Here is a 23,741-nt window from a genome sequence, read left to right on the forward strand (position 1 = left end):
TATATGTTCATATATATATGTTATGTGTGTATATATATATATAGTTATATATATATAGTTATATATATATAGTTATATATATATAGTTATACACACACACACATATATGCATACATCAAATTTGGAAAACTAAATATGATGTTCTTTTAATGGTCAAAGAGAAATAAAAAGAAAATTTATAGTAAAATAATACATATTTCAACTGATAAATGTTTGTACACAAATACACTAGAACGACACAATGATGAAGAATTCAGATATCAGCCTGTACTTATAATGTTACATTGGATTTAGGAGAAAAAAAACCAGAAGCCATTCCAAATGGTACAGGAAAATGAAGAAAAGGCTTACTGTGGACACTGGAATAGAAGCGTGTATATTTAGTTACGTAAGAAGGTTGTGCAAAAAACAATTTTGTTTACAGCTAAATTAGTGTTAGTTATAGGCTCAGATGGTCATAAAGTCCTCACTTATAGGGACATTCAGTGAGACCTGGGAGAGAGTCCCTGCAGGGGGAGGCACACAAAGAAATTCTTTATTTTACCACATTGTCTGGCACACGGAGATTTATCAGCTCTGGTCCCTGCCCAGCAGATGTATAGCACCCAGCCACTCTTGTGACAAATAGGTCCCCCGGAACCCCCACAAGACTCCCTGGGGCCGTGAGGCCCCTCCTGTTGGTAGCTCCCCCATTGAATTCCTTGGACACACTTTCAGCTAACAGAAACTTGGAAGCTTTGCATTACAAACTGAGTGTTCTCCACTGAGCTGAGGGAATGTGGCTTATAAAGTTAATTTTTTAAGGGCCTGCGATTTCCCGTGTTCCACTGGTGGTACTTGTTCACACAGGAAAATTACGAAGGAGGTTTTGGAGAGGACACGGGATTTACTGAGGCCTTTTGGGTACAGTTTGGTGGCTTTTCAATGCTGTTATTTTCTATCCCACCTCTTGAGTTTCAATCACTCACTGCCAAATCTAAGCCCAATATAATTCTTCCTACTCACAATATGCTGGTTTCAAAGGATAGCATTTTTAGCTAAGACACATTTAACCAATTTTGATGATTTAACTGAGATAATTGATGTCTCTTAAGTCTTCTTATCTGTCAAGAATAGTAAGCTAAAGATATTTCTTTCCTTTTTTTTTAGGCATGCACTCCCACGCCCTTAAATGATTTTTAGAGCTCTCTGCCCCAAATCTTTAATAAAAATCTTTGACAAGCAAACACATCATGCGATCATAACCCACTTTTCTTTACCTTCGAAGATGTAACACAGAGACTCATGTTAATTAAGCTGCAAGTGCCTGAAGCCTAATTAGGAATCCTGGACTCAACATTCTGAAAGAGTCCCACATATTTTCTGACTGATCCTGCTCCCATGGAAACTAAAGTTGGGAAGTAGTAAAAGCCAGAAGAAATTACAAAATGGTACCACAGAAATTAGCTAAAGGAGTTATTCTTCATTTCAAAATAAAGGGAAAAAAAAAATCCTTGTTTCCTATCATCAGGTAGCACATGGTAATTTAAAAGGCAATACATATAAGAAATTTAGGAAGGGCGTGATATATGAAAATATTTATTTTTGCTTATGACAACATTAATGTTTTTCTTTTAATATCAGCTTTTAGAAAGCAAGCCAGAAAATTATGGGGACTTTTTCTATTTCCCTTGTAAATGATCTGTGTTGCCGTAGTGTGACTAAATTTGATAATAAATCCCTCAACGATATTGAATGATCTCATGTTTGAGTATTTTTTCCCATTTAAGTAAACAATATTTTTCAGATCATGAAATATGTATTACAGGCTTATGGCTTACCCTTCAGGTGAATATCGCTTTGAATTCAATTTGAGTTGTGAATGCAGAAGGCATTTGTATATGTTAAGAGACAACTAGGCTACAAATATACTAAATGTGAGAAAGCATTTTAATAACATATTATGATATTGAAGCCATTAACCATGGTCTAAATGGAGGACTCAAATTCTTTTCTTTTCTTTCTTTAATTTTTTTTTTAATGTTTTTCTTTATTTTTGAGAGAGACAGAAACAGGATGCGAGTGGGTTAGGGGCAGAGAGAGAGGGAGGCACAGAATCCGAAGCAGGCTCCAGGCTCTGAGCTGTCAGCACAGAGCCCCACGCGGGGCTCGAACTCACGATCTGTGAGATCATGACCTGAGCAGAAGTCAGATGCTCAACCGACTGAGCCACCCAGGCACCCCTCGAATTATTTTCTTATTATGACAAAAAACATCAGCCATTTTTGCAGTGCCCCTGCAGGATACTGTATGCTGAGTCTAAATCTGTACATGGGAGAGGGCCCCCCTCTTTTGTCCTTGGGACTTTATAGTGCCAAAGTGAACACCAGAAAAGAGCGCCTTCAATGGCGCCTTCAAAGAGCGCCTTCAAAATCTCCTCAATCCTTTACCTTTCCTTAGACTTTCCAGTATCCTCATCCCCTACATGGAAAAACAAGGGATCTGGAGTCAGCAGTTCCAATTTCTTCAAGTTCTGCCTCTGTGTGTCCCTAAAAATATTCTGAGCCTCTGCTTCTCATTTATGAAGACTTGATAAAAAATAGTTCTAGGATAGCTCGCAAGAACAATAACAGGAAAATCAAGTAATGTAATTCCTGTGAAGTGTTTTGTCAATCGTAATTCCATTCAAATGCTAATTTTTTCTTTTTTAATCCTTCAGGTTAGCCAAGACTTCACTCTGATCTCCCTTCGTTCTTTCTGGCCTCCAGATAATAACCGACTTGGCAAAATTCCTCCCCGCTTCCATGACTTCCATGATGCTGGTGCTGTTGGCTGTCTATTATTATTTCCCGGGGGCACTTTTTCTTCATTGTCTCTGCTCTTTTATATTCTTTAACGGAGCGTGTTCTCAGGAGTTCAGTCCTTTGGCCCTACTCATCAGCCTCCATGTATTCTCCCAGAGAATGTCTTCTCCCTGAGTGAATTGAACTTTCTGTTTTTGTTTGCCACTTAAGTACAGGGGATAGGTACAGATGATTTACACTTTCATCCTCTTTCCAATGCTCTATAGAGGCATTTTTAGTTGCATATTTTGTTGCCTCCTGATATATACAAAATAATCATTCCTTCTTGGTTTAAATACTATGGTTTTGCTGGTTCTTCAAATTTACAAATTGAAATTACTGTTTTGATTCCTTTGATGTCTCCCTCTATTTAATCAGCCACTAAATCTTACCAACTTCTAATTTCCAAGCCTTCTGGATTTAACTCTTCCTAAACAGCGTTGACAGGTGCTACCTTAATCCTGTACCCCATCACCTCGTGCTTGGGCTATGGTCACCTCTTTCCTTCTAAGTCTATCCTATATATAAGGCTCAAAATTATTGTTTACCTTAAATACCATTATTTTTTTGTATATTGCTTTAACCTTCAAAACTTCCAGCAACTTCCTAATAACTACTGCATCAAACAGAGACTTTAGGCATAATATATAATCGACTTCACATATACAAAGCCATTTCTTGCTTCTTTTCAGAACAAGCTCTGTGTTCTATCCAATAAGAACTGTGAAAAAGGCAGTTTAGAGGAAAACATATTCTCAATGCCATACAAAATAATTTTATCATCTAAGTATGGTCCGTTTTTTTTGCATTTGAAAACAAAATATTAAATTATAAAGAACTCTAATCATCATTAAATCAAACCTCCTCATTTCACAAATAAGGAAAACAAGATGCAAATAAAATAGTTTTCTAAAGCCTTATCATAACCAAGACCAGAACTGACACCACCTTAGTTCTTTGCACCCCCAAGCTCCATTTTATTTAGACCATACTTTTTGCTTCCTTGTAAACATGTGACATTTCTGGTTTAAAGTATAAGGAGGTCCTTTGACCCTCCAGTAGAGACTTTTCACCTGGACATTTAACTGACGAATCCAACAAGGTACCAAAGTCAAACATACTCAGAATTCTAATTTATAAAACTGAACAATTTAAAAAGTGAAGGTGATTCTGCCCACCATCCCAGTCAGGGGAAATGTGACTCATATTCTTTCAGGTAAAAGATGAGAATCCGTTGTGCTCTGAGAAAACAATGTATATTCAACACACTCACTGGTGAGATAACTCGGCTGTCCAAAAGCAATGTTTCTGTATCCCATTTCCAAAATTATTTGTCCTTTTATTTTCTAATAGTAAGAAATAAATTTTCTCAAACATTCTAGCCCATGAAATGAAAAAGTCTTACTTTTTTTCTTTTTTAATGTTTGAGAGAGAGAAAGAGAGAGCACATGCACGCGGAGGAGGGGCAGAGAGAGAAGGAGAGCGAGAATCCCAAGCAGGCTCTGCAACGTCAGCACAGAGCCTGATGTGGGGCTCAAACTCACCCATTGTGAGATCGCGACGTGAGCTAAAATCAAGAGTCTGATGCGTAACCGACGGGGCCACTCCCAGTAAAGGCTTGTCTTAACTGATCTCATCATTACTCGGCAGATTTCGGTATCTCACCACCAAAGAGAGCAGTTGAATGTACGGGAAGGCACAAGCAAGGGAGACATGACCTGTTTGTTCACATAAGGAGGGCTCTAAATAAATATAAATTCTGTTAGAGGACTGAACGCGGGCTTCCTTCCACTCTAAACCTAAGAGGTTTGTAGGGGATGGGAGGTGAAGTGAAAGTCCCGCCTCTATTTTCTCTTGCTCGTGAATTCGTGGTGTATCTGGAGTAAGTGTTATCCTGCATAGAAACAGCTTCTGACATAAAGGGCTACAATGAGAGTGTGCATACGCTGCCGACACAGGCTCTGGGCTGCCCGTAATGCCTCTACTTCTTTCATTCTTCCCCCATAACCAGAGTCTTCTCTAGAGAAATCGTTAGAGCTTTGGAGTCCTCAAGGTTCCAGGAACCATGGGAAATTAAGTCCTACCAGGAACTCATTGGAAACTTGATATTAAGTTATTAATGACACGGATTTGAACATGAAATGAATATTTTAGAAAGCGCGAGCAATTCTGAAGTGTGCTTGAGTTGGTACATTAAATGCTGGATATGCCCTTACCCCATAAAAAAGACTGTTGTTCAGAAGAGCCAGAGGGTTCACAAAGGAGGCTTGATTGGACTGCCCTCCATTAAATAAATGCAAGGGAAAAGTTTTAAGTTTTTAGGAATTTAATCAACTCTTTTTTACATTCACCTTTCTTGCCATCAGTCTATGACTGTGACATGCATTCATCTATTGGGTACTTTTACATTTTAGGGAATAAAATATTAAAGTCCCTTTCAAAGGAAATGCACTGAAAGGTTCATGCTACATTATGAAGAAATGTAGCTGTTATGCAGATTTACTAATGGATTTTGCCGTATAACCCAGGATCTTGGAGTTCAGTTAATGACAGGGTGTTTTGTTTGTGTTAAGGCATTTTATTTTTCTGTTTGTGTGAAATAGACTAACTAAAGAGGGGGCTATTCAGACAGAATTTGTGTTTCTTATACTGACTAGCTAAGGTATAGAGCTTAAGAGAGCACATATTTCAGATATTTCAAGTAGACTCTGGTCTATTTATTCTTTCATTAAACCAGTAGACTTTAAGGTGGATTGTCCAACAAAACCCAGGTGAAGAAAATAAATATTGGATTTTTTATATATTTATCACACTCTTTTTTCTGTTTTTATGGGTTTAGTTTTTTTAGTATGACAAATTTTCTTTTTGTTGTTGTTTATTTTTTTTCAGAGAGAGCACACGTGAGGGTGTGAGTAGAGAGAACACACGTGAGGGGCAGAGAATGAGGGAGAGAGAGAATCCCAAGCAGGCTTTGCACTGTCAGTACAGAGCTCAACTCGGGGCTTGAACTCACGAACTGTTGAGATCATGACCCGAGCTGAAATCAAGAGTCAGGTGCTTAACCAACCGAGCCACCCAGGCACCCTTAAAGATTTATTTGTTTAAGTAATCTATACACCTAACATGGGGCTCGATCTCACAACCCTGAGATCAAGAATCTCACGCTTTACCAACTGAGCCACCCAGGCACCCCTACAACAAATTTGCAAATAGACACAAAAGTAGAGCGAACAGAACGATAAACTCCATATATTCCTAATTTTGATTCAACAGTTGTAAAGACTGCCACATTTACTTCATCTATCCTTTTTGTCGTTGAGAGTTTTAAAGCAAATCACACATATCAATCACTTTTCTTTATTATTTTAGTAGTATCGATACAAATTAAAGACATATAGCTATGATAACATTAAATAACAAATTATAATTCATTCCTTAATATAATCTAATACCTCACCCTAGTCCAATTCCCCCAATATCTTGCTTGAATTGGGATCCGCATTTCAGTATTACACTTGCCTCCTGGGCTCTTTGTCTCATCTTGTTTTTAATCTAGAGTTAACCTGCCCTCTTCTCCCTTCTGCCTTTATTTTTTCCTTCCATGACATTGACTTGTCATGGAAAGCTGGTCAGTTATTCTATAGAACCACCCACTTTCTAAGTTTATCCATATCTTTAATTTGTGTATCTACCTTCCTGTAAAGAGGTGTTAGCTTGGTTAGAGGCTCGATCCAAATAAAGGTCAATTATTCTTATTTTTTTTGAGGGGATGAGCATAAACACTACATGGGGAACGCTATGTGCCTCCTGTTGTATCATACAATGTTTGAATGTCCTACTTTTAATGATGTTAAGATTAGTCAGTAGTTTCAGGTGATAACAGACTGGTCCTTCCATAGCCTCCCAGTAGTGGGGTTGATGAGTCAGAGTAGACATGTAATTTTTGTACGTATTGCTGAATTCCTCTCCATAGCAGATTAATCACTACACAGCCCATCAGCAGCGAGAGTGCCTGTTTGCACACAGCTTCAATAGTAGAGTATGCAGATGAGTTCTGTGTTTTTGCTAATCTGGCAGCGAAGAGACGTTATCTCTGTGACAGTTTAATTTGCATTTAAGTGATGTTGAGGGCAGCGTTGTATTTGAAGAACTATTACAATTTTTCTTCTGGGAACTCTCTGGGGTTTGTGTTGTATGTGCACCATTTTTCTATTTTGTTCTTTACATTTTTATTTTCTTTCCATATTTAGGGCTTGTTCGTACGTCAGTGACAATACTGTTTGGTTGAGATTTAAATTGCAGACATCTTTTTTAATTTTTTTTTTTAACGTTTATTTATTTTTGAGACAGAGAGACAGAGCATGAACAGGGGAGGATTGGAGAGAGAGGGAGACACAGAATCTGAAACAGGCTTCAGGCTCTGAGCGGTCAGCACAGAGCCCGACGCGGGGCTCGAACTCACGGACCGTGAGATCATGACCTGAGCCACCCAGGCGCCCCATGCAGACATCTTTTTTTAATCAGTCATTTGTCTTTTGACTTGTGTATGTTATTTTTTTTCATGCAGATGCTCTTTTGATATATATTTTATAGAAAAATGTACCCATGCTTTTGGGTTTTTTTTGGGGGGGGGTGGTGAGTTTATTACTCACTTACATTTAGATCTTTGATCCATTCGGACTTTATCTTCATGCACAGTGTCAGGATCAGATCCATTTTCCCTCGAATGGCTACCCAATCATAATGATATTTGTTAAGCATTCTCTATGGTTTGAGATGCTAGTATTTTATATACATAAATAGAAAGATAGGTCTCACATCTATACTAAATTTCCAATGAACTTGGGCCAACTTATATTCTGTTCTATTAGTCTGTGAGTCTATTCAGTACCAGTCTCACAGAGTTTTAATGATAGAGGTTTTATCATATCAAGCAAGGGCTGTAATATGGGGCCATTACCACCTCATTTCTGCCCCAAGACGTTACTACTTATTTTTCATTATCTCATTTGTTTTTTTTACTTTACATATGTTTTATAATTAGTATAATATATTGATACAGAAATACATGTATATAATCCATTACTAAAAATGTATGTTGGGGCACATGCTCTTTTTAAGAGAAGTAGGGCATGGAATAAAAAAAAAAGTCTAGGGCCAGTGTTCCAGGCAGTGTTTTTCAAACATTTCAACATGCTCATTAGATTTTATGGGGGGGAGTAGTGCAAAGAGCTGAATTTCTTAGGATGCATCGAATCCTAGCATTTGCAATGAGACGATACCCTTGGACCTTCTTGATGAATCATCTGGATCCAGAAAAAAAATTTTTTCCCTGCTAATGAGCAGGTGTCAAAATCCCACAAGAAGATATAATTACTGGAGAAGAATGCCTAGGAAAGTCATCTTTGGTTTGGAAATAAAGATAACTTTATAAGGCCCCCTCTCTTTTATCAAACTTTTACCTACTGTGGGACATGGGTTGCTATGATATCAATTGTGGCAGAGGGATTGGACCGTGAGGGGAAAAACTGGACCCTTATCCCAGAGAGTACTTTTACCACTCTCTAATATCCTGTATTGTGTTTTATCTCAGGCAACTTGTGAGGAGGTATTCTTTTATTCATCTGAGCTTTTAGTCAATGCTTACTAATCCAAGAGGAGCTTATATGGGTTTTTTTTTTCTTCTTACAATACAAGGAGGCATCAGGCAATCAGTAAAATGTCTTAAAACTCCCTAAGGCAGACCAGTCTGTATATTACCTTGTAACTCTAAACTCTAGGGAAACCATATTAACAGGGGAGGAGGGAGTTCTAAGAGCAGTAAAATTATGCATTCATTAGGAAATACTCATTTTACATATGTCTTGCAACTTTTGTTATTAAAATGTTATTCTAGGGGCACCTTGGTGGCTCACTCTGTTAAGCGTCAAACTCTTGGTTTCAGCTCAGATCATGATCTCATGGTCATGAGACTGAGTCCAGTGTCAGTCTCCAAGCGGAGTGTGGAGCTTGCTTAAGATTCTCTCTCTCTCTCTCTCTCTCTCTCTCTCTCTCTCTCTCTCTCTCTTCCTGTCTCTCCTGCTTGCACTCGCTCTGTCTCTCAAAAAAATTTTTAAAAAATTGTTAAATGTAATTTTAGGAAGGTAAGAAACAAATAAACATTACACTTGAGGTTACTTACTTACATTCAACTAATTACTAGAGAACCATTAGGTGTCAGGCACGATTCTAGGTGCTAGAGACACAAAGATGTGTTCTCTCTGGCCTTAAGAAACTCACATCCAGAGAGAAGCACATGTAAACATGGTAAGGGTCCAGCCCAGTAAGTACCATAAGAGAACCAGGAACACACTAATATCACCGGGAATGGGGAATTGAGGAGGGTTAAGAGAACAAGGAAGGGGCTTAGACCTTCAGGGAGGAGTTGCATTTGGCACAGGGAGAAAATTTCAACAATGACAACAGAAGAGCAGAGAAGATGGCTGGGAAGGAGAAACACTGTATCTAAAATGGCATAGTTCACTCCCTTACACACACAGGACACAAAAGCACCTGACTTGTTCTGGGACCAAAAGTATTGCACGCAGCCAAAGGGCAACAATCCATGGCTCCAATCAGCTTATGTAGAATTTTTATCCTATCTTTTAAGACATAGCCAACTGCGTGTTTAGATTATTGGACAGACACTCAAGTTACTATTCATGCTACTGTGGGAGTTCTGACTTCTGATTAGAATCCATTCCTATTTGAAAGTGCCTCTCGAGCCTTTTTTAAAACATGAGCACAATTCTGCCTTTTCAAATTTAGCACTTTCCCAGTAGTTCAACGTGTTCCCTTTTTATTTGCGGTCATTACTTCTTCTTTGGTCTCCTTTAAAAATAGCACCAGTTTGCACTTGTCTGTAAGTCTTAGCCGGTGCTGGTGTTGGTTTTCTCTGGGCGTTGGCCTTTACACTTTTCTTTGGACTTTTTCATTGCATCTGAGTTGGAATTTCTCCCTTCCTAGGTTTCGTCACTGGTCTGGGAATTTATCTCCCTCTGTTTTGTTCTATTCACTTTGTTTCACTATTTACTTTTGTTGGTTTGCTGTATTTTACCTTAAGGATTTTTTTATTTTTTTTTTTATACCTTAAGGATTTTAAAGGCCTCTGCGAGATGCTGTCACGAGTCCTGTTTGTGACAAGTTGCTTTGGGTTGTGGCTTCATTACTAGTAAAAATAAAGCTTTGCAGGAAGTCACAGAATATCATACATAATATGATCTGGTTTGTTGGAAGGACAGAACAAGAAGCACAGTAAATTTTTATTTATCTTTATTTTTTTATTAAATTTTTTTAACATTTATTTATTTTTGAGAGACAGAACACAGCATGGGTGGGGGAGGCACAGAGAGAGAGGGAGACACAGGATCCGAAGCAGGCTCCAGGCTCCGAGCTGTCAGCACAGAGCCCGACGTGGAGCGCGAACCCACAAACCGTGAGGCCATGACCTGTGTCAAAGTCAGAGGCTTAACTGACTGAGCCACCCGGGTACCCCTAAATTTTGAGTCTTTATTTTTAAAGAAACTATACAGGTATGCTCATATATGCTAGAACTATATTTTTCCCCCAAGTTTTCTGAAACTATATGCCAAAAACTTAAGAGTGGGTTATCTGTGAGGAGTGGAATAGAAGGCCAGGGGTGGGGGGCTGGAGAGTTATTTTTCACCTTATAACCTTTCTGTACTGTTTGAACTTACCATATACATACACTGTTTTTAATTAAACATGTAAGTGAATGCATCCAACAGTGATCTATTTTTGTCTTTGATTATGGCCATAATAATGTATTTAGCAAGTTTTTAGAGTGTGAGCAAAGCTAAAACTAAAAACCAAAAACAAGGGACTGTTTTGACAAAATGAGAGTGAGTGAACTAGAAACACCCAGAATAATGGAGTAAGCCCAGGTCAGGCTTTTTCACTCTTTGCCATTATAAAAACAACTCAGTCCCAAACCGTCCCTGTAAAAAATGTTGAAAACTGAAACAGAACAGAAAATCTAATGAAACAAATAAAACCTTGATGACGTTGACATAAGAAAGAAAGAGAGAAAAGCAAAAGTTCTCAGTTAAGCACTAAAACTCCTATCTGTTAAGATCACAAGGCTTCCTGCTCAGGGCTGTTTGACCCAAGACCATGCAGAGCTAAGAGGGTAGCTCTTGAAACACCTTCATGGGACCAGGTGCAGGAGCTCTTTGCTTCTCTGTTCAGAAAATGTAGGAAGAATTCAAACTACAGAACATTTCCAATCCACTCACTGGCCTAAAGGTCCCAAGAGTAGGATTTTGTGGTCCTGTTACCAGGCATTCATGTGAGCACACACATTCTCTCCCTCTCTCTCTCCCCACCCCTACCTCTCTCTTTCTGTGTCTCCAACACATACGTGCACACCCTCACATACTTACTAACACAGAAGGCTACTCCTCTCCCTATCAAATGCAATCCAGTCACCTGTCTAAGGATGGCAACATAGGAAATACGTAAGACAATACTGAAGGAAGACAAACCCAGGGGTGGGAAAGAGAATAATACTGAAAAATGATAAATAGTAGCCCCCAAAGCTACTGTTTCATGCTTAGATGTTAGGGGCTGAACAGAAACTTAGAAACATTTGCAGCACACACAATTTTTAAAAATTCCTTAAAAACCAATGAACAATTTTTTCTCAAATCCCTGATTAAATTCAATTAACTACATCTCAGATATAAAACAATTTTCTGTGGGTGTGTGGGTTCGGCTTTTGGCTTTGTCCAGCAAAGCCGAGGGCAGCAGAAAGAATTACTCAAGACTCCATGCAAGTCAAGAGAGGTGAGAGGGAGGCTAAGAGAAGTCTCCCCAAGCTGCTCTCAAGCTCCCATATTTATTAGGCATACATCAAAGGGAAGACATTGCGTAATATGTCAGTGGCTACGTGCCCGAAAGAACGTATGGGAAGCGCGTGCTTCCCAAGACTACAAAAGAGCAGATGCCGAAAGCAGGGTGGAGAACAAGATAAGATATTCCATAGATAACACAGTCTAAGGAATTCATGAGTACAGGTAAGACCTGACTTCTATATATCATTGACTAGATACTGGTCAGCTGTTTTCAGCAGGGCCAGAAAGCAGTGTAATGTGTTCCCTATAATTTCCTTAACCAGGACCTAGCTATTTGATTTCCCACGTGGGTGAATGTAAATGTCTAATTATATATGTGCACATATAGGGGCGCCTGGGTGGCTCAGTCGGTTGAACATCCGACTTCAGCTCAGGTCATGATCTCATGGTTCATGAGTTCGAGCCCCACATCGGGCTCTTTGCTGATGGCTCAGAGCCTGGAGCGTGTTTCGGATTCTGTGTCTCCCTCCTCCCTCTCTCTCTGCTCCTCCCCCACTTGTCTCTGTCACTCAAAAATAAATAAATTATATATATATATATATATATATATATATATATGCATGTATAGATTTCAATAAGCCATATCAAGGAAATACTTAGGATGTGATAGCCTGGACCACTCTACTAACATCTCACTGGGTTCCTCACCTCAACTTCCCATCCATCCACCCTGCCCATTCTCATTACTCCATCCAGTATGTTCTCTTTGAAATGCAAATCTAACTGATATTCAGTGATTAAAAACCTTCAATGGGCTTCTCCTAGTTTTGAGGATAAATTCGAACATCGTAAATCTGTCCCACAAGGCCCTCCGCCACCTGGGTGCTGCGTTTTGCCCTCTCCTCTCCTCCACGTTCTGGCCATAAGGGACTTCTTCCATTCCTGCTTGCTCTTGCCCAAGTACCTCTGGGCAACATCGTTCCCTCCGTATCTGAAGTGGTCTCCACCCCCACTTTGACTTGCCTAGCATGTTCTTTTCATGGAGATAGGTATACAGATATACAGTCCTATTAGACAGGACTCTCATATATACAGGAAATCCATTATAAACAATAACATGAATATTTAACTCCACTGCCTCCAAATGTTGTCAATACTAACAGGACCATTTTTCTAACGTGTGCTATGCATGTGTACACATTTCATTCTCCCTACGCCTCTAGGACGTAAGTCTATTACTGGGATTATCGCCAGTACAGATGGGTAAAGTGACACACACAGAAATCAAATAACTTGTACAAGGTCATACAGTTAGTTAGTAACTGAACATAGAGCTCAGCCTCAGAGTGCATGGTCACTACTGCTACAATACGTGATCTGAAATATGACTCAAAAAACACAATTCTATATCACGATGAATTATAATTTAAAGGTAACTGTTACAGGGGCTCCTGGGTGGCTCAGTGGGTTAAGCGTCCGACTTTGGCTCTGGTCATGATCTCGTGGTCTGTGAGTTCGAGCCCCGCGTCGGGCTCTGTGCTGACAGCTCAGAGCCTGGAGCCTGCTTCGGATTTTTTGTCTCCCTCTCTCTCTACCCCTCCCCCACTTGCACTCTCTCTCTCTCTCAAAAATAAATAAACATTAAAACCATTTAAAAAAATAATAAAGGTAAGAGTTACAGTTGTCCCATGGGATCTAGAACATTCTTGGCTACAGCGCTGATTGCACTGCTTCTGTGCACTTCGTAATTTTGGTTGGTGCGATGGCCTCCCAGAGATGTCTACATCCTAATCCCAGGAACCTATACACGTGTTATTTCACATGGTAAATAGGATTTAAGATTGTAGATGGAATTAAAGTTGCTAACCAGCTAACTTTGGGATGGATAGATTATCCTGGATTACCTAGGTGGGCCCAATGTAATTATGAGGGTCCTTTTAAGTGGAAGAGGGAGGCTGAGAGACAGAACCAGATTGGTGGCAGCCTGGCACCGCTGGCTTTGAGGCTGAAGGAATGGGACGATGAGGCGGTGGCCTCTAGAAGCTGGAAAAACACCTTGGAAGCTGATTCTCCCCTAGAACCTGCAGAAGATAGCTGCCCTTTGCGTACTTTGATTTTACTTTTTTTTTTTTCTTTTTTTAGTGTTTGTTTATTTTTGAGAGAGAGAGAGAGAAATGGAGTGTGACTAGGGGGTGGGGGGAGAGAGGGAGACACAGAATCCGAAGCAGGCTCCAGGCTCCGAGCTGTCAGCACAGAGCCCGACACGGGGCTCGAACTCATGACCTGTGCGGTCATAACCTGAGCTGCAGTTGGACTGATGCTTAACCGACTGAGCCACCCAGGCGCCCCAAGCGTAATGTGATTTTCACCAAGTGACACCTATTTCAGACTTCTGGCGTCCAGAACTTTAAGGTAATAAGTCCATGTTGTATTAAATCTGTGGTAATTTGTTTCTGCAGCAATAGGAAACTAACACAGTTGGGTTGTTTTTCTGAGTCCCAGTCATGTTAAGAGTAACCCCTCCCAAGAAAACAGTACCCGGTTTTAAGTTTTCTTTCTCTGCTTTTGCCAAAGTAAGCACTTGACCTACATCCTGGCCCCCTTTTCCCCTCCTCGACTTTATCTTCCTCAAAGCATCAATCTGGCAACACAGGAGTACTGAGTCAGCAGTGCTATGGGATGAAAAGGTTATTTTAAATAATGGCCTTTACAGAGATCTTCTGGTCCAACTTCGACAAACAGAGCAGCGCTAGCTTGCATAGTTTAAAACATCTTCTCTACCAGCAAGGCCAGCAGGAGGAAACCAAAGTGATAGAAAATGGGTAGAGCAAACATACGTAAATTCACACAGACTCCTCTCATTAAACTGCTCCGGGGGAAAGATAAAGGAGTGTTCTCAGCCAAGGGGAACTCACGGTTCTCTTTATGCTAACTTTTTGTTTTAGACTTATTTTTGAATGCCATTTGTGTCTGAGTCTTAAACCGGTCATCAGGTCTACCAGCAAGCCCAGTTTGACCTTTACGTTCATCAAATAATTAAGACCATGCCTGGATGGAGCCAGTTCTCCCCCCACAAATGGATTGTGCTTTGTTCTTAACAATGTTTATAGAGGGCAGGATTTTCCTGGCACTGGATCCCTGGTGTGCTGTTTTGGGTAAGTCCCACCCCTGGGGCAGAACCTTGTGATTTTGCAGAAGATCCAGATTTCTCCCTGCTCCACAGTCCTCATCAGTTGATGAGAGATTACAGACTCACAGGCCAAGTGGCCTGGCTTTGGTTCCAGTCCAGATTTGAGGACCGACTGCTACCAGCCATGTAGTGTTAAGAACAGCACATTGCTCTCATTCACATTTGACTCCTTGGCTTAGATGTCGCCTCAGAGAAATCTGAGACATCACCTACTTAGAATTAGGGCTTCATGATGTGTATCAGAATCATTAATTCCACCCATACATTTCTTTCATTTATTCCACCTCATTCTCTTCAGAGCTGGTCAACAGATATCTATTTACACTTACTATTAGCCAGGCACTGTGCTCAGCATTGCACATACACAGTGGTGTGCAAACATGAAGAAATTCTTCCCCTCGTGGAGTTCCCATTTTAATGGTAAAGAAAAATACAGTTCCACTAAACACACAAATAAATGTCCATATATCAACAGGTACACCGAAATCATAGTTTAAATAACAGCAGCAACCACAAAAATCTTCTAGACTACTAAGAAAGAGATGAAAATACGGGCAAATAGAAATGAAAGAATGGAGGGGCGCCTGGGTGGCGCAGTCGGTTAAGCGTCCGACTTCAGCCAGGTCACGATCTCGCGGTCCGTGAGTTCGAGCCCCGCGTCAGGCTCTGGGCTGATGGCTCGGAGCCTGGAGCCTGTTTCCGATTCTGTGTCTCCCTCTCTCTCTGCCCCTCCCCCGTTCATGCTCTGTCTCTCTCTGTCCCAAAAATAAATAAAAAACGTTGAAAAAAAATTAAAAAAAAAAAAAGAAATGAAAGAATGGAATAAGTGTGATATTATATATATAATAGGATCAAGGATAAAAGGGTGGTACAGTTATATTTGGGGTGGATATAAAGAAGATGAGTATATAATTAGAGCATAAGAAATCCACAGTCTTTTCCTGAATGAAGACAGCGGAAAGGGTTCAGTGCTTGGATTCAAAAAGAAAGAGAGAAGTCCAATAATCTATGGAACAAATCCTCAGATCCTCAAATCCCAGCTTCACTTCTTTTCAGCCTCCGTAAGTGAGCTTTCCTGAGCCTTGGGGGTCATTATCTGTAAGTTGAAGATATGTTCAGTCTTGTGCATTTTTGAGAACTTAAAAAAAGAATATTCAAGAAAGTCCCTAGAACAGTGGCTGATATATACATAGCCTGTAATACCCAGTTTTGGGATCTGGACATGAAACCTGAATGGATAAACCACAAACAGGATTGTGGAGTGAAACCTGGCCCTGAAGAAGACTCTTGTTTTTCAACAACACTGACAGCACGTTGGTTTCTAACAGTTCTCCACTAAAAGGAACCAGGGCTCCTGAGAGAAATGGCTCATCCTAGGACTAGAGCAGGAAATACACACGATCAGCATGAAGCATTTTGTGTTGCCAGAAAGTGAGGAAGCACTAAAAACAAACAAAAATGCACACATATACATTTATACAACGAGAGGGTTATGTCCAAGGATACAGAAACCACTGGAAGAACTCCCAATGGCCAAAGCTGGAAGAATGTTAGCACTAAAATAAATACAATCATATTAGACTGTAATCCAAAGTATAAAATAAATATTCACAAGCCCATACTGGTATAGAAATCATGAGAAAACATCAGAAAAATACCCACTAAGGGCCATTCTACAAAGTACTTCACCAGTACTCCTCCAACTTGACAAGGTAAAAAAAAGGTAAGTCTGAGGAATTATCACAGCCAAGAGCCTAAGGAGACATGACTACTAAGTGTAATATGGTATCCTGCATGAGATCCTGCAATAAAAAAGGACATTAGATAAGAATGAAAGAAATCTGAATAAAGTGTGGACTTTAGTTAACAATAATGTGTCAAAATTGTTTCATTAATTATGACAAACGTAACGGACTAATGTAAAATATTAATAAAAGGAGAAAGTGGGTGTGGTATGTATGGGAAATCTCCATACTATCTTCACAATATTTGTTTAAATCAACTGTTATAAAATAACAAAGTTAATTAAAAAAAAAAAGACAAAGAAATGAAAACATTCTTGCAATGCCAGACTTTTAGGCATCCTAGGAACCATATAGAAAAGATCCCCCCACACACCCAAATTATTCCTCCACTGGAGTCAGGGTGAGAAGAGCCAATGGTTAGATTTAATCAAAGCCTGAAAAAGAGGTTATTCCTCCCATTTGATCACTGAATAAGAAGGAGCAGAGTAAAACCATTTGGTCTGTTTTCAATTAGTGACAATTCTTAAAGTCAGTCTTGTTTTAACTTGAAATTTAGGACCATCAACAAAATATGTATCCTTCCCAGCAGTTTTGTTACAGTTGCCCCACTGTGTGTCTTTGCTGCCTTTCTTCATCACTGCATTTCTTTTGTGTGTTCAACCTGATACCAATTGATATTTCAAAATTGCATAATGGTTTTATTGTGAAGCCTTGCCTCCCCGGTTTGATTTTCTATAATATAGGTCAGCGCACCCCATTCCCTGAGACAACTTGTGCCTTCCTCCCCCAGGAACAAAGCTCACGTCACGTCGAGTTCAGGAATACTCACTTTGGCAGTAAGAGCGTGAGAAAAAAGTCACTGTATTATGGTATTAGACACTTATCCGGCGGGTTATTTTAAATACTATATTACCAGAACTTGAATAGCAACAATAACCCATTCTGTTAAAAAAAAAAAAAAAGAGGAAAAAAAATAAAACAAAGTAAAAGGATTGCTTAAGTGCTTCAGATCTATTGCAATTTCGTCCATTTTCCTAAAAAGTTAAGGCGAAGAAAACAAAATAATAGGAAACGTTCCCAGGATTTTAAATCTCATGAGCTCAGAATCCGTGCAAATCCTGTTTAGAACCACCCCGTGAAATTGGCTTTGGGACGTCCCCCCGCTACTCGTTCATTCAGCTTCTGAATCTTTCTAACAATCATTCCGCTGGAAGTCCCCTGAGGACACAGCAGCTGGCTGGAATCCCCAGACCAGACCTCCCTAACCGAATGCAGAAGTGCAGGTGGGAGGATAAAAGGAATTCTGGCTCAGCAGTCACGAACTCCCCTCATCCGCTGCCCCGCAAGGGCACTGCGTCGCACCCGTGCGGTCGGGAGCCTCGGAAACCCGAGAAAGACTCTGACCCTACCCCCTTCTCTGGTCCTGAGGAGTGTGGCCAGCGCCTGCCTCCCTGTGATGCCATCTTGAGATCTCAGCATCTTAGAAGTAGCGCTTGAGTTTTGCGTTCTGTTCGCGTCCCTGGGTCTCTGAAAACTTACCCCAACTTTGCAAGAAGCCTGCTGGTGTGGACTCTTAATGTTCTTGAACCAGAACTGACAAAATCGGAGGCTATCGACCGCGGATGCCCGCCCTCCCCCCCCCCCCCGCCGCCCCCGCGCCGGCCCGCACCCCGATTCCCGCTCGCCGGGGTGCCAAGCCAGACGGCCCCCGCGGCACACGCGCGCAGCCCGGGGCGCCAGAGACAGCCGTCGGCGCGCGCCGCGTCCCGGGGCTGGAGGTCCGGGTGGGGGGAACGGTCCCAGCACGCGCGGGCGGAAGGGTGGAGGTACCCCAGCAACTTACAGCCCAGGGCGACCACCAGGTAGCGCAGCAGCAGCAGGAGGAGGCGGTGGCGGCTCCTCCTCGCCATCTTCTCGGGGTCCGAGCTGGCTGCGCCTCGGAAGCCGAGGGTCCCGGCGGCCGGAGCGCGGGAGGGCCCGGGCTGGGGGGTGGCGGGGGGGGCCGGGCGGGGGCTGAACTTCTGGGGCAGGAGAGGAGAGGCCGGCTCCGGGGAGACCAGGGGAGCGGTGGGCGGACCCCAATGGATGTCAGTTTCCCCCTGCCGGGGGCGCCTTCTCAGCCGGCCGCCTAGGGGCAGGTCTGGCTTGGCCGGGGACTGGGGGGGGTCTGGGCTGTTCCTTTTGTGGGGTGGAGGGTGGGAGCGGGAGGGCAGTGGATGCCGGGCGAGGTGTGGGCTGGGTCCTAATGAGGGGGCAGAAGGAGGCGAGGAGCGGAAGGGAAGACCCGGCGGGCGTCCCCCCGCCCCCGCGCCGCCGGGATTGATCGGCTTTGTGTCTGGTCCGGCGCGGGGGCTGCCAGCTGTCCCCGGGGTGAGGAGCCGGTGGGGGGGGGGGGGTTGGCGGGAGGCGCGGGCGGCGGGCGCTCGGGCGAGGGTGGGGGGAGGCGGCGGTGGAGGGCAACTCCGCCCGCCTCGCTCCAACTCCTTTCTTCCCTCTCCTTGGCACAAAACTTTTCGGGTTTTCAGCCTAGGGGTGGAGATTTTTGGAAAATTTCTGTCCAACGGGCGAAGCTGCGGGGGGGCGGGGGCGCTGCCGGGAGATGGGATCTGCCGGCTCCGCCTTGGACGCGAGAGGGGAAAAAAAAGAAAAAAAAAAAAAAAGCAATGAGGACCCACGCTGGAAGGCAGGGCTCCGATTTTAGCAAGAGCCTTGGCCCCTTCTCAGCGTAAGCTTTGTGCTCTTTGGAGAGTTAAGGTGTGTTTTGTGTTCTTTGCTTTTCACGTGTCAGAGTTGGAAGTTCATCTAACGGTGTGAAATATTTATTATGTTTCTTTTCTTTCCAGTTACATAACTGCTGCCTGTGGAGTTTTCCACATGTTAAAACTCTACAGCTGCCCTTTGTCAGGTTTATTTTTGGTCTACTGTGCTTTTAAAAGGGAAACCCATTATGAATGCTCTGTTGCCTGCTTTAAAATTGACCTGCACTTATACTGCACACACTCCAAGGGCTAAACAGACAATTTTTCTATTTGCTCCCAGGGACCAAAAATGTCTGGTGCATTCAAGAATAGTGACAGGTCTGGAAAAAGGCCATTCCCAAGAGAAGAAATTGTGATACATCAGTTTTTCAAAGGTAGAATAATGGATAAAGTTCTGAATAGAAGACAGTTGATTTAGTGGTGTGCACATGAAGAATTTAGCTCACTGGACAAAGGCGACCAGAGTTTAGATATGCGGAGCTGTGAGGAATGAGACCTCCCTGCTGTTTCCTTGGTGACAGGGATGGAAGCTTCATACTCAAGGCAGGAGACGGGCAGAGGACCCAGAAAGTCAAAATGGCAAAAACGTAAGAGCTACACTCCAGTCAAGCAAGGAGAGAGGACACAGATTTAACAACACACTTTTATGCCAGTTTTCTGGGCAGTGACCAGAAAAATATAATGCTTTACAAGAGTTGTTGGCATTCTCTTTTCTTGTTCTTGCCACTATGGATCTCTTTTGCTCCTCCCTAAAGATACACACAAAAAGGCATACTTTTTTTTTTTCTGCGACATCCTAGGTGAATAAGTGATTCCCTCAGTTGTCATCAGTTAAAGCATTTGTCAAATAGCTACAGTGTGTTGGATGCTGGGGTACAATGATGAACAAGACTGAGTCTTTGCTACTAACGAGCTCACGGTCTTGAGAGAGAAAGTCCCATCTGGAAAGATTTCTAATATCACATAAGTGTTGTGGGAGAACAGAAAATAATAACAGCACTTTTTACTGAGTGCTTTCTCAGTGGGGGAGTCTGGCTAGTGCCACACTGAATCCCCCAACAACTCCGTAAGGGAGAAAATGTTATCATTCCCACTTTGCAGATGAAAACTGGACTGCTAGATGCCAATGGCTTGTTCAAGGTCAAGAATAAGGGGGATGTTCCTCTACTGAAGGGTGTGTGCAGGGCTTTATAAGGCATGAAAAATTGTAGCTGTTGAAAGGAAGAAAATAAGCAAATGGCATTCTAGGTAGAGAAAAGAGCAAGATGAAAAGCTGGAAAATTCTGGCTTGTTTAGGTAAAGCAATGTTCTACAGTGCCAGCGGAAGTGGCGAGAACCGAAAAGGCGGTTGGATTATGAGAGTCATTCAGTGCCATACTACAGACTCTGGACCTTATCCTGCAGTTAAAGAGCTTTTTGAAAGCACTAGAGTAGGATATGAAAAGAAGAAAAAAAAAATCATGTTTTAAAACTGTGCTATCCCATATGGCAGCCTCCAGATCCATGTAGCTGTGTCGATTTGGATTCAGTCAAATTTAAAATTCAAGTCTCCGGTCACGCTAGCCATGTTTGATGTTCTCAATAGGAACATAGGGGGTAATGGCTAATCTATTGGCCAGTGCAGATATGGAGCATTTCCATCAGTGCAGGAAGTTTTACAAGACATCGCTGCCTTAGAATGATGACTGGTATGGAAATGTAAAGTGGATTAGAGATCAGAGAATCAGGAGGTTAGATAATTCTGAAAACTATTGCAATATTCTGAGAAAGAGCTGAGGCGTGAGGTAAATGATCACAGTGGGGGAAGTAAAGAAGCAAGTAGATTCAAATGATATTTCACAAACCTGGTTAGCAGGATTGTCATGGATTAGGTATGGGGGTGAGAAGGGGGAGAGGGTAACTGAGATTTTTAGCCTGGGTTGGTGTATGCGTTTGTTATAAATAGCACATTAACTGAATAAGAAACATAGGGAGTATACATAGTTGCAGCAGATTTGGAATGAGTTGACTGATTTGCTAGAATTGCTCACAGAATTCAAGGAAACTTACTGACTTACTGTCCCCTGTTTATTAAGAAGGATGCAACCAAACAGCCAGATGAAGAGATACATAGGGTGAGGTGTGGAAGGGTCCTGAGTACAGGAGCTTTTACCTCATGGAGTTGGGGGACACCGTCCTCCTGGTATATGGATACATTCGCTAACCTGGAAAATCTCTGATCCCTGTAGTAAAGGGGTTTTTATGGAGGTTTTGTTAGGTAGGTATGACTAAAGAAATCATTGGCCATTGATGATTAACTCAATCTCCAGCCCCTCACCCCTCTGGAGGTGTGAGGCGGGGCTGAAAGTTCTATCTAACCCTCTAATCATGCCCAGGTCCTTCTGGTGACCAGCCCCCAATCTGAAGCTATCTGGGAGCCCCCAGCCACTAGACATCTCATTAGCATTCAAAAGACACTCACCGTTCCAGAGATCCCAAGGGTCTTAGAAGCTTTTGTGTTAGGAAACTGGGACTAAGATCAAATGTCATAACAAAAGATGCTGCTATCAGCCCATCACTCGGGAAATTACAAGGATTTTAGGAGCTCTGTACAGGAATCAGGGATGGAGACCAAATATATATGTCTTATTATATCACAATATCACGCTATACAGTCTAGTAATTATGCTTCTTGGAATTTATCCAAAGGAGCTGAAAAACTTATGTCCACACAAAAACCTGCTCATGGATGGTTGGAACAGCTTTATCCATAATTGTCAAAACTGGGAACCAATCAAGATGTTCTTCAGTAGGTGAATGGATAAATAACCTATAGTACATGCAGACAGTGGAATACTATTCAGAGCTAAAAAAGAAATGAATCCATGAAAAGAACTGGAGGAACCTTAAATGCAGATCACAAAGTGAAAGAAGCCAATATCCCCAATGGCTACATCTGGTATGATTCTGACTATATGACATTCTGGAAAAGTCAAAAGTATGGAGGCAGTAAAAATCAGTGGTTTTCAGGGATTAGGGGAGACAAAGGGATGGATAGGTGGAATACAGAAGATTTTTTAGGGTAGTGAAGCTACCTACCCTACAGCGGTGAATACATATCAACATATATTTGTCGAAACCCACCCATAGAATATACAACACCAAGAGTGAACCGTAATGCAAACTGTGGACTCTGGGTGATCGTGATGTGTCAGTGTAGGTTTATGAATTTAACCAATGTATCATTCTGGTGGGGGATGCTGATAATGGGGGAGGGTATGTGGGGAATCTCTGTGACCTTCTGCTTAATTTTGCTGGGAACCTAAAATTGCTCTAAAAAAAACCCCCAAAATCTAGCAAAATTAAAACAAACCAAAAGAAGACCTAGAGAAAGATCACAGAAAAGAGCAGTCAAAAAAGAGTGAGAGGAAATGGGAGAGAATTAGGAGCAAAGGTGTTTACAGCGTCACATGCCAAAAGAAGAGGACTGAGAATTTCTCCTGCAGTTAGCAATTATGAGGGCATTGACCCCTTGGACAACAGAGAAAGCAAGCCTCCACCCAACTTTTAGAAAAAATTGTAGACACTTGTGTTCCATACTTAACAAGGTATAAAACTAGGGCATGGGATAGAAACAAATACTGACGTGATTACAAACATCAGCGGCCGGATGCTGGAAGGAATAGCAGTGGTTAATACTGCACAGTTAGTGCTTGGGAGCTGGTTTCATTATCTCCCTGATGGCAAGAATCCCTGCCCTGAGGCAGCATGGGGCGTTTGTCAGGAGGCCTGGAGGGGAAACACAGGAGTCCCTCAACCTCCCTTCTATTCTCCGTGCTCCTACTGGGCTCCCCCTCTCCCCACGTGTCATAATCCCTCTTACTATGACACTATAAACAGTTTTGTCAGGCCAGCATCCATGGGGACTTGGTGCTTTGGGACATCTTACCATTGTTTGTTCTTTCCACCCACCCTCATTCTGAATTCAAGGGAAAGTTGAGGAGGTGTAGAGGCAGTGGAGAGAAGGCTGGGTTTAAATTGAGTGACTTCTCACAACATCTCAGATTTGGTATTTCTGTGTTGGATGGGTTATTTTTCTTCATGGGTGTGGAGAAGATGCTGGAAAGTGTGCCCACACTCTGCAATTTAGAGAAAAGAAGGGGGAAAAAAAGTCTTTCGCTTCCTGAACCACATAGATTCCCAAGTGTGTCTCCTATAAATTTTAAACTGTGGGTAGAATTTAAGGTCTTTAACTAATGGGATTCTTAGGACTTGTCCCTCAATTATTATCTCCTCAGATCACTTTCTGGAATAAGCCTCATTCGACATTCCATTCTGATATGTATATAAGCACACTCATGGCTTGTGTTCAAACCACATCCCTTTCCAGCCAG

General features: G+C 41.9%; 1 protein-coding gene and 1 long non-coding RNA gene across 6 annotated transcripts in view; one reads left to right on the plus strand and one right to left on the minus strand.

The window, feature by feature from the left end:
- JAM2 (junctional adhesion molecule 2) overlaps positions 1 to 18,989 on the minus strand; it is a 61,631-nt gene extending 42,642 nt beyond the window's left edge. For 2 of the 4 annotated variants that reach the window (XR_006222039.1, XM_042998448.1), the window contains exon 1: positions 18,453 to 18,602. Coding sequence is in view for 2 of the 4 variants with exons in the window: in XM_042998448.1 (XP_042854382.1) it covers positions 18,453 to 18,519 (67 nt within the window). In the remaining 2 variants the exon portion in view is untranslated. Of the gene's footprint in view, positions 1 to 18,148; positions 18,193 to 18,452 lie in introns of those variants that run through there. The other 2 variants (XM_042998450.1, XM_042998451.1) reach the window with 2 other exon arrangements.
- Positions 18,398 to 20,062, plus strand: LOC122241944. Of its 2 annotated transcripts, XR_006222041.1 has the most exons (3): positions 18,406 to 18,471; positions 19,453 to 19,514; positions 19,649 to 20,062. It is a non-coding gene; the product is annotated as an uncharacterized LOC122241944 (long non-coding RNA). The 2 variants fall into 2 exon arrangements; XR_006222040.1 differs by lacking the exon at positions 19,453 to 19,514 and having other exon boundaries at positions 18,398 to 18,471.
- The last annotated feature ends 3,679 nt before the right edge of the window (positions 20,063 to 23,741 follow it).

The sequence above is a fragment of the Panthera tigris genome, chromosome C2 (assembly GCF_018350195.1).
Source record: "Panthera tigris isolate Pti1 chromosome C2, P.tigris_Pti1_mat1.1, whole genome shotgun sequence".
Lineage (NCBI taxonomy): Eukaryota > Metazoa > Chordata > Mammalia > Carnivora > Felidae > Panthera > Panthera tigris.